This window comes from Pteropus vampyrus, unplaced genomic scaffold (genome assembly GCF_000151845.1).
Source record: "Pteropus vampyrus isolate Shadow unplaced genomic scaffold, Pvam_2.0 Scaffold652, whole genome shotgun sequence".
Classification (NCBI taxonomy): domain Eukaryota; kingdom Metazoa; phylum Chordata; class Mammalia; order Chiroptera; family Pteropodidae; genus Pteropus; species Pteropus vampyrus.
Window position 1 is genome coordinate 100,556 of NW_011889433.1, and position 11,412 is coordinate 111,967.

The window sequence follows — 11,412 nt, forward strand, 5'->3', positions numbered from 1 at the left end:
TGGACAGAGGGTGGGCAGTGGCTCCCCGCGGTCTGTGGGGCTTTGGTGCGGTCCTCTCTGAGCGTGGTTACCTCTAAGAAGCGGGGAGAACCTGGTGATGGTCCCCCAGTCTGGATTCGCCACCTTGGAGGGTTGTTGTGAGATTAAATAAGATGACGTGAGCGCTCCTTGTCCAACGACCAATTTAGATGCCCTCAGAGTTCCTGTCCCTGCTTTTTACGCACGTTGCTCTCAGGATCCCCTTCTGAAAACGCCACATCAAAGAGAGCTGCCCAGCACCATCCTGGTGCTCTGAGGGATGGCTTCTCCGTGACGTTGGCGGCAGGCAGTAAGCAAACAAAAGCAGGCGTTCCCGGAATCCGTTTGGAATCGCGCTGGGATTAAAACCAGCTGCCCTTCAGTTCCTGAAATTCCATCTGGGTATAGAGGAGCAATGGGAACGAGCGAGGGTGGAAACTGTGTGGCCGGGCAGGAATGAGTCACGGGGAAGCCGAATGAGTCACGGGATGAGGAGCGCGCCACGGACCAGGGCTTGGGGTCAGTTTGTGATGGGGTCCCCCGGCCAGGCTGTAACTGGCGGCAGGGTGTGCCATGGGGGCTGGGGTTTACTCGGGTCTGAATCCTGAAGCCTTCTGGGTTCCAGAACAAAATGCCAGTGGCCAGCGGGGTTGGCACAGGGCCAGCGTGGCCAAGCACCACGTGACTGAGCAGGCCTGGCCGCTGGGACCTCAGTTCATTGTCTCCAACTCTAGATTTTTGAGCTGAAGCCCAGATTTATGCCCTGGAGTCGCCTTCTTGGAACTTAGTGCTCATGGGTGCACGATGACCCGTGGAGGGCTGGCTGCCCACGGCTCCTCTCACTGTGTGGGCAGCTCTCAGTGGGTTCCGGGAGGTCAGGCAGGGACGTGGAAGCCGGGTAGCTCTGTGGCGTTTAGGAGCAAAGGCTCTGGACTCAGGTCTCTCTGAGTTCCAGTCCTGCCCCTGCTACTCACTACCCCTCTGACCCGGGCAGTGTTCTTATATAGTTGATCCTCGGCTTTCACAGCTACAAAGTAGGGATAATAATAAGTGTCTCACTGGGTCTTTGTAGGATAAATGACTTAATAGCTATAAACCTTTATCATAGAGTCAGGCACTCACAGAATGCCAGACACGCGGTGGCTGTTAATTGTCATGGTTAATCCCGGATCCCCCACTTTTGGATCTTGGCTTTGCCGGTCTCAGGTCCCACATAACAGCCACTCCATGAACCTGACTTTGCCCCTGTCTTTGCTTGGGAGGGGTTTGGTGTCCCATTTTAGGAGTGTTCCCTAATGGGATTTGGTTAGGTCCTAAGCAGGATTCTTGGCGCTTCTGGATCGCCAAATGGCAAGTGTTATTACAGCATGTGCCCATTCCCAAAGAATGTGTTGGGGGGATCAAGGTAGGGGGCTGTTCCAACCTGGCCCTTACGGGGTGTCTGCCCCTCACCGGTGGCACCCCAGAGCCAGTGGAGACCTACACCCTGCAGCCTCAGCTTTGTAGGCCCAGGAAGGAGAAGGGTGAGGTAGGGGGGAAGAGGAGTCCTTGTCAGCTGACCCCCAGGACACAAGGTTCTGAGTCCCGGTTCCTAATCAAGGCTGACCGGGCAGGCGGTCAGTGTCGGGAGATTTCGTCAGTGCGAGTACCCTGTCATTTTTCCCGCAAGGCTAGTTCCCCAGAGACCAGACTAGAGCTCGGCCAGTTGCTGAGCGGCCCGGAATCAGGGCAAAGGGAGCTGTTCCCTTCGAAGTCTCCGGATGGACAGCCTGTGCAGTCCTGGCTCGGGCAGCCATTCCTCTCTCCCTGCTCTGCCCTGTGTCACAGGAGGGTTGGCCACCCCGGGCTGCGGAGCTCAGGCTCCCCGTGCGGGCCCAGGGGTTTCTCCCACAGCTGACAGCACCTCCGCCCTGGCTTGCTTTGGGGCCCCAGGTCCGGCCGCTCAGCGGAGCCGGAGCCGGAGCCGGGTCTGATAGCATCACCTCCTCCCCTCGTTCCTCCAGCCTAGTGAGAGAAGTTGCCATCTCTGTTGTTTTTGTTGGTTTGTTTGTTTTGCCTCCTGGCAGCTTCTTCTTCCCTCTTTTACCCGCCATGTAGCCAGGTCCCTCTAGTTCCCTGCTAGACTCAGAGCGGATTCGCTCGGCCTGGTCGGACCCTGGCTGACCCCGGGTCACCGTCCTCCCTGGGAGCAGGGCTGCCGGATGCCCCAATGGACGGCGGAGTTGGACTTGGTTTTGGAGCCAGTGGGGCCAGTGAGACAAACGCAGGCTTTGGAATCCCATAGAACCAGGCTCACATCCGAGTGCCTCCGGGATGGCTCTGGGTGCCCGGGCCGGTTCCTCCGGTCTCAGCGTTCTTGTCTGCGGTTGGGGACGGTGATGGCCGCCCTGCCCTCCGAGCACCTGCTCCCGAGCAGGAATGCGTCCCCACAGCATTCTGAGGAGGGGAGGAAGCTCTGCCGAGGCCCTCCCTCCCCGCTCAGCCCCAGAGGAAGCCCCACCGCCCCTCTGCCGCCTCCCGCGTGACCGTACCCACCTCTCAGACCCAAGATGCCAAGACGACATGGGCAACTTGCAGACAGGCGCCCAGCACGATGGGGGCTGTTGTCCCTCATCACAGCATTGTTAGTGTCCTTCTCTCCCCTGGCTGGCTTTTTAAAGTCTACGTTACCTTTTCCACCACCTTTCTGTCCAGGACATGCTTTTTTACGACATTTCTGCCTCCTTAGTTCACCCTGAGTCTTCCCTCTGGCTCTAATTAAGCTCTCCTCTTCGGAGGTGATGACTCAGGCCTGGCACTCAGATTCTGGAAGCTTCTCAGCCTCCCACAAAGTACACTCTCGCAGTCCATTCCTGGGGTAGCCGTGTGCCCAGCCGTGCCCACGGGTCTTGCTCGCCCTCTATGGATGTGTCAGTCTCACAGGTGTCTTCTGAGCATGTGCTCTGTCTTGATTCTGCTCCATCGTTCGCCCTGACCCAACTTGTCTGTTGTCAAGGAAGAAAAACCACTTCTCTTCCGGCTGTCATTTGTGAAAACCACACGAACGCTGAAAACCAAGGCCGTTTCCTTTCTAACTGTCTCATCCATCAGACTAGTGCCAGCTGAACCAGAAAGGTCCGCATCCTCGGGCCCAGCCCTGGCCGAGTCCTCGGGGACAGCCACAGACGTGCCCCCCAGCCCCGCCTCCCACAGCTGCAGCCCCACCAAGGGCTGCTTCTGGACTCGAAAATGGAACCGTCTTTTTTAAAATTTGGAGCACATTTTTTTCTTTTTGCCAAGTTGTTTGGAAAATACATAGTTTCGTGTTTTATATTATGTCCATTCAACTAGTCCAAGAAGGACAAACACACTTGCCAAGGACAAGACTCCTCCCTTGGCTCCCAGAGAGTTGTGCCATGGTGCTCGCTCCCACGGCCTGTCCTCATGGTCTGTGGCCTCCCGTGGCTGCCAGTCTCTGCACTGACCCCCTGGCTCTGCCTACCCCCTTGTGTGTGCTCCCCTCTCTACCTATCCTGGCCAAGGTGACCTGCCCGAAGCTCTAAATAGTCCTGTCCCCCACGTGAACCCTTGCTGGCTCCCGATTGCCCCCCAGGGACCAGCCTAGCCTCCTGGACATGGCTCCAAAGGCTCTGGTCAGGCCCTAACCCCCTACCCCAGCTTCCACTATTGTCTCCCTGTCCCCATGCTCCAGCCTCACCATCTGCCTGTGTGCCAGGAGCCTGTCCTCTGCCCTCAGCATACAATACCTCCCACTCGGTCCGCCCGCCCCAGGCCAGGTGACAACCCCTTCTTTGTGGCCCTGTGGCCACTGTGCCCACCTCTTTCAAAGCTCACATTGGTGCTCACAAGACATGGTCAGAGCCCCACCTGGTTGCTCTTGAATCCTCCGCACCTGGTACTCAGCGGCCATTGAGATGCACAGATGTGTTAGTCCCCCGGTAGCCCCCATTCCTGCCCCCACCAGGTCCTGGGATGGTTTGGGAGCCAGCGTCTGTATGCAGGTTCCTACGGAAGGAAAACCTGGCACCTGACACCTGACGGATTGGGAGAAGAAGGAGCCACTTCCAAATACGGAGTGTGTTCCAGGTGCAGGGTGGGAGGCTTGCTTCGTTAATCAAACCCAGATGTTAGCTCCGTGTTGGTGTCTTTACATGTTGGACTCCTAACCCTCTGTGTGATGGTGTTGGGATGTTGGGTCTGTGGGAGGTGATTAGGTCATGAGGTTGGAACCCTCATGGATGGGATGCGTGCCTATGTAAAAGACATCCCAAAGGGCTTCCTAGCCCCTTCCCATGTGAGCACATAGTAAGAAGTCTGCCACCCGGAAGTGGGCCCCCGCCCGGCCCTGTCGACACCCTGATCTCAGACCTCCAGCCCCCAGGACTGTGGGGAGTAAATTTCTGCTGATTAAAAGTCACCTATAAACAGACAACTTGGCATAGCAGCCTGAACCAAATCTGACACCCCATTTCCAGATAAGGAGACAGAGACCTAGAGGTTAAGTGACTGGCCAGATGTCATACAGCTGGTAAATGGTGGGGCCAAGACCACCAGGACCAATTCTAGGTCCTTTTGGCCTCAACGCCTGTCCTTTCCCAGGGCACGTGTCTGTGGGTCACTTAGCCAGCTAGCTTTGCCTGCTGGCTGCTGTGGCTTCCTGCAGCTGCCGACGTCACCCTTGGGCCATCGCAGTCAGAGGTGGCAAACTCTAGCCCAAGGCCCCATTCTGCGGGCAGTCTGTTGGTACAGCTAGTGAATACAGAATGGTTCTTACATTTTTTAAAGGTTGCAAAATCAAAGAAGTAGATGCAACGGAGACTGCACGTGGCCTGCAAAGTCTAAGGATATTTGCTACCTGCCTCTTTACAAAAATATCCCTCTTCCTCCCCGCTGACCTAAAGGTCCCCTGAGCCGTCTCCCCTGGAAGGCACCTTGCCTGCCTTAGCGGGGGCCACGAGGCTGGAAGCGATGCTTCGAGCTGGCTGAGGAGGGGCTCCCCGGGGGGAGAAGGGGGGCCGGGATCACAGCTTCTGGGTGACATGGACCCTCTCAGCCCACGACCTCGGAGGTCCCTCAGAGACCCCCCTGCTCAACACTCACAGTGTACAGGTGGGGAAACTGAGGCCCAGCGAGGCAAAGGCACTTGCTCAGCGTAAACGTATGGACTCCAGGTCCAGGGCTCTCCTTACCATTTTCCCTGCCTCGTCGTGGGTGCCCCGCCACCCCGCTCCACCCAGCATTGCCCCTTGCTTTCTTTGCTCACTTGTTCCTCTAGTCGCTGTTAATGAAGGGCCGGTAACTTGGCTCACTAGCACTGGGTGCTGAGGCTCCGTCCTGTACCCAGGCAAGAGGGAAGACGAGTCCTCAGGGCACAGAGAAGTGTGGTGGGCGGCCACAGGCGCTTAGAGGCTCTTCAATGGATGGCGATGCTTTGGGAAGGAGCATGCTTCCAGCAGAGGGGGCAGAGGTCATGTGTGGTTTTGGCTGTGTACCAAGAGCTGCACGTCTGCCGTGGGCTTGATTGTACGGGGACCGGGAAGAAGCAAGGCTGGAAACAGGGTCACACTGGGAGCGGGGGGCCAGTCTGCGGCCCATGCTGCAACAGATAGATCGCTTATGTAAGGAAGTGAGTGGCCAGCTGGATTTGTGTTTTAGAAAGGCCCGTCTGGCTGCTGCCTGGAGGAGGGGTGGGAAGAGGGCCAGAAGCTGACTTGAGTTCATTGAGGACCAAGCTCCTTCTTTCATCAGAGAAGGTGCTGGATGCCCTCTGCCCGGCTCACCTGGCCACTTTTCTCCCTGAGGCCTCCACCTCCACCCAGGGCTCCCGCAAAGGGAAATATACAAGGCTCCCTGGTGAGTTCCAAGGAGGGACGCTTGGGGGACTGTCTTCCTGGGCCTTAAACCACTTGTGGATGGGCATTTCACGAGCTGCTCATTTGCTTTTAACTTCAGCTTTGAACCTTGTGTAATGAAACAGGCTCCTTTCCATTGGCTGCTGGGAGGCTCAGAGCAGGATTCTTCCCGGTCAGTGGACTGACAGGGAGCTGCAGATAAGATTTAGGGGCCCATGAACTTGGATAGGAAACTAACTACACCCTACTGCCACTAACCTCTCACTGATAACAATTCCTTCAATTATTCATGAGACAAACCAAAACAAGCGCCCTCTGGCACTAGCAGTGACTGTGGCTGTGTCTGTCACACATGTGTCTATGTTGCATTACAGCTGTGCATACCTAGAAACGTCATTTATGCCCATCACTATTTCAAAATCAAGGTAGCGTTTGGACTCCTTGTTAGATCTTGTGAATTAATGTGGTCAAGGAGTGCGTGTGTGGGTCTCATGAATTCGACTTCAGTATTTCGAAAACTATGTTTTAATATGGTTGGTTCCCTCTGTAATTCTCTGCATTTTATTCTCGTCATTTCAAGCCTTTATTTTGAGAAGGGGTCCTCAGAAAAAGTTCAGAGCCCTTCCCACTCTCCTCAAACCCCCCACCTGGCTTGCAGCTCATCCACCTGCAACCCACACTCAGGTTCAAGGTGCGCTTTCTCTCCTGGGAGCCTCTTGAGGCAGGGGTGGTAATGCCTGCTCATTTGCTGCTGTGATTGCATCAGGCCCAGCTGGAAGTATGTGCTTAATTCCTGTGTGTTTCGTGGAATTGGAAGGAAATGGTCAAGCAGAACAGAACAAGAAGCCCATGTCCCTTGAACTCTGCCCGCAACCACCCCAAGTCCATGGCTAATTAGATCCCTCAGCCGGGGCTGATCCCTGGGTCTCGGGCCCTGCTTTGCAACCCCGCCCATGGACCCCTTGTGTTTCCTTTGGTGTACCCACCTCGGGGTCTCCAAAACTCCACGTTTCATAGGCCCTGGGCATTTCCAGCTGGAAGCGTTGTGCAAAACCTCTCTGGCTTTTGGTAGTTAGAGCTTTCCCCACTGTTGGGTCATTCGAAACTCTGGGAGCCTCATTCCTGCCTCTCCCATTTCTTGCTTTATAGAAATAAAAGCTGAGCTTTTGGAAGCCAATCAACTCACACACTAGACAAGAGATTAAAGCCACAATGAACCAATTTAAACGCCCGCACATTCTAATGTGCTTTTCAAACGAAGCATTCAAAGGCTGGGAGTGGCTGTGGAGACATATTAAATGGTCAGAAAAAATGAAAACAGCTCTAAAAGGGAAACAACACGTGGGACACCGAGCTGTGAATGGCAGGTGGGCCCAGCACCCGGAGCGAAGGCCACTCTGGGTGGCCCACTCCTTGTCACCGCCAGTGTCCTTCTTTGTGGGTCCGATGGCCTGTCTTGTGGAGTCCAACGGCAGACCCGCCCAGCGCAGGGCCCCGGGAGGGCGCCCAGATTCCCAGTCAACCTGTCCCATCAGTTGATGAACAACCAACTGATGATTGAGAAGAAAGGGCCGATAAACAATTCAGCCAAGGTTTAGAAACTGGTTTTTGTTTTAAGTAACGATTGCCCTTTCTGGAAAATTCACAAAGTACCTAAGAGGAAAAATAAACAGAAAAACTTCCAGCTGTGTTTCCACCAACCACAGACAATCATCCTTAACCAAGTGGCCTTCTAGGACACCACGCCAGGGAAAGAGAGGCCTGAGGCCACATGGGACGTGGCACACACCCTGCCCCCGCCCCCCGCCTGCACTCTATCTAATTCAGTCACGTGGACGCTGTAATGGTAGGACTTCCCAATTTTTTCCTATGAGCGCGGTTTTTGTGGCTGTTATTTTATTTTGCTTTTATTAGTTGTAGAGTCGTGACTACTAAATATACAATTTTGTCTCTTTTGATGTTATCATTATATTCTAAGAATTCTCTATCACGGATTCATTTTAAGCATGCTTTTTGTTGGTTGCATAATATTCTGAAGGGTACATGTACCACACTTTACTTGACTAACCCCTATTATTGAGCATTCGGATTGTTGCTAGTTTTGTTTTGTTTTGTCGTTTTAGCTAACACTGTGATCGGTTCTCAGCGCATTAAACTTTATATCGATTCTGGGCTATTTCAAAGACATTTGCAAAGGCCTTACTCTGTACAAGGCAATATGGGAGATTGGAGGATAAGCTAGACACAATCCTCCACATAAGATGCAGATATAAATAACTTTAATCCAAAGTAGGTTAGAGTTGCCATAAGCAGACAAGACTGGCGTACAGGAGAGTTTTGTCTGGGCTTAATGGGATTTTGAGAAAGTTCCATGAGAAAATCTGAGACTTTGCCTCCGCAGCTGGAAGGTAAGGGTGAGGGAAGTGTGGGCAGTGGGCTTGGTTTATCTGGGAGATCGATGCCAGCAGGCAAGTGTTGCCTAAGGCAGGCATACAAGCAGGTCTCAAGTGCCGGGTCAGCTGATTGTCAGCGGCTACCAGGAGTACGTGGCGTGTGACTCCATGGAAGCAATATCTGTTGTGAACCCCAGCTGTCAGAGAAGTAGCCATCAGACACCTGACTAGCATGGCCATCCCCGGCCTGAGATATTAATTTTAAGAGAGTTTCAGGGGCTGGCGTTAGCTTGGCCAGAGCCCCAAATCGTGATTTTTAGGTTGAGGCTTTTGATCCATTCAGATCCAGATGCATTATCCATTACCGACATTGCAGACCATATGTGTTTTGGGGTCCTCTTTGCAAGGGGCTTCGACCCAAAGAGACAGGAGGTACTCCTGAGTCCTGAGGTGGGCAAGAGGGGAGCAGGGAAGCTGCCAGGCCAAGCTGGCACCCCGGGCCCGCCGTCCCTGCTCTGCCACACAAGAGGCCAGACCTGTGTTCCTTCCCTACCTGTTTGCGGTCCTTTGGCTCTTTGACAAACCCCATCGCTCTGGCCGTGTCACCCCAGTCCCCGGTCAGAGCTCCAGGAGTGGGGGGTCGGCCTGTCCCCACTGCCAGTTCTGCCCTCATGGCCCCATCAGCCTGCCCCCTGCATTCTCGCCCTTCCACCCGATCTCACATGGTCCCACTTTCCACCCCCACAGGCGCCATGACCCTGCGGGCCCAGGAGGACTTCAACGGGAGCCTGGAAGATGCCCGGGAGTGGATGCGGGCCGTGCAGGAGCAGCTGCAGATCAACGACAACACCCAGGGGCCCCGCGATGCCCTGGAGGCCAGGCTGTGGCAGACCGAGGTATGCAGGGGCAATGGCTGTGACTCGCCCGTGGCCTTGGCCTTGTCCCTCCTTCTTGGGCCTTAGGTTAAATGGCAGGGGTGGTCTAGGCCCCAGGTTTCCCGACTGTTAAGGGGGGTTGTTTCTCAAGCTCTGATGTGTTTGTATCTCTTGAGGATTTTGGTTGAAGTACAAATTCTGATCCAGGAGGTCGGGCAGGCCCAAGATGTGGCATTTCTGACATGCTCCAGGTGACACCATTGCTCCTGGTGCTTGGACCACACCTTCACAGTGAGGGTCTAGAGCCTGCCCTCTGGCCCTCCTGTCTTGGGAGGGGCACCGTGCAACCAGGTGGGTCCCCAGCTGGCCCAGACCTGGCTTCCCCACCCCCTTCCCCGTATCCCTGGGGCTCAAGTCCCTGCCAGATCTGCGTGGGCCCTGGTTGGCCTTCAAGCTCTGCCCAGTGATGGGTGACTTCTTTCGGCTTCTCCGGGTCCAGGTTCAGCTTTACCCCCTGCCTGGCACAAAGCAGGGCTCAGTACATACGGAGCTACACTGACTAGAAGTGCTGATGCCTGGCGCCTGGCCCGGCACTGGGCACTCCCATCTGAGAGCATCTGCTCCAAGCCTGGTACAAGGGCAAAGAGCACTGGACTAAGAGCCAGAGACCTGGGTTATAGTCTCCATGTTGATACTAGTGCTGTGTGACCTCCACCAAGTCTCTGTCCCTCTCTGGGCTTCAGTTTCCCAACGGTAAGCAAAGCATCTGACAGACACGTTTCTCAGGTCACACCCATTAGGATATTCCACAATTCTGATCCGACAGAATCAGAATTACCTCTTCCACATGAGCTGATCCCCGACCAGGGACCCCAAGTCCCCGAGTGGCTTCTTTGTGTGTGCTGTCTTACGGATTTTGTTGAAAATACATGATGTCTTTTTTCAAGTGGACGGTCAAAACTAAGAATTTACATCACCCTTTCAGAGTCAATGGTTTAAGCTTCACCAAGACATGAACTAGGTGCCATTGTCTGCACTGTACAGTTGGGGGAACTGAGTCTTGGAGAGATCGTGTGACTCGTCTAGGTGGACGTGTCTCCGGGTGGACTTTCCATCCTAGAGCTCAGGTCTCTGAGTCCTCCTCGGGCTTCTCCAGAGATGGGTGTTCACATAATGTTGTGCCTGGCAGGGTCGGGGAGTGGGGTGCTCCAGTTTCTCAGACGCTCTGTTGAATTGAACAGCTCACTGAACTAGAGACAGGACAAGGCTTTGTAGTCTGGATGTCCTGGGTTCAAATCCCAGCTCTGCTTATTGCTGGGTGTGGCTCCCTGCAAATCACCTGACCCTTCTGGGCCCCAGTTCACATCCTTCCTGGAATCGAGGTGACGCTAATGATCTCAGAATGCTGCTCTGAGGAGGGTCGGAAACCCGCAGGGCATTCAGTGAGGGCCAGCTTGTTGTTAATCGCATGGTAGCATAGGAGAAAGCCCTTGGCAGCCTGTAAAGCTTGATGTAAATGACCAAGTTGTTGGTGACCGTGACACCCTTTCTAGTCCCCTCCCGCGATGCCCTCTTCACCCCCAGGTGGTCGCACCCTGGCCTCTGCCCCCAGCCGGTTGCCACACAGCTTAAATAAATACGGCCCTGCTCCTCCTCGGTCAGTGCGAGGCTGCATCTCCCAGCGGGGAAGGACACCCCGTCCCCACGTGGCCTATGACAGCCGCAAACAAAGCTCCGTGTGCTGGTTAGAGCCCGACTACTCTTGAGTGATCTAGTCAAAGCCTTCCCGATTGGGCGATGAACTCCGGTGATTGGAGAGCCCCACTTCACTTCCCGGAGGACACTCGGGGCCCCTGAGGAGCTCACATCCCCCAGCCTAGTCCTAGGGAGTTTAGAGAGGCTGCTGGGGACAAGTGACTTTGCCGCTGTGGCTTAAATGAGGAGTTAGCCAGGGTGGGGGTCCAGGGGTGAGGGTGGGGAGAAGGGGGCCTCCAGGCAGAGGGAACAGTGTCAGAAAGGTACTGGAGGTAGGAACAGCTGGGGGCACATGCCAGGAGCCCCAGTATGGTTGGCGTTGGGCAGCACCAGCTGTTAGGCAGAAGCAGGGGACAGGGCCAGAGAGGCGGGTGACGGTCTAGAACTCCAAGCCACGGAGCTTGGACCCCTCTGTGTAACAGAGCAGGTGGTAGGTTGGCAATTTGGAAGGCTGGGGGCCGTTTGGGGCCGGAATTCAAGGAATTGCTTTCGTAGGGCTTGAGCCTGGGGCCGAGTTCA

The 11,412-nt window shown here is 55.0% G+C and overlaps 1 protein-coding gene across 1 annotated transcript in view; it reads left to right on the forward strand.

The window, feature by feature from the left end:
* Positions 1-351: 351 nt before the first annotated feature.
* Positions 352-11,412, forward strand: part of SYNE3 (spectrin repeat containing nuclear envelope family member 3) — a 58,833-nt gene continuing 47,772 nt past the window's right edge. The window contains exons 1-2 of the mRNA XM_023525947.1: positions 352-420; positions 9,011-9,159. Of these exons, the coding sequence (XP_023381715.1) occupies positions 9,016-9,159 (144 nt within the window). The 5' untranslated portion in view covers positions 352-420; positions 9,011-9,015. The remainder of the gene's footprint in view (positions 421-9,010; positions 9,160-11,412) is intronic.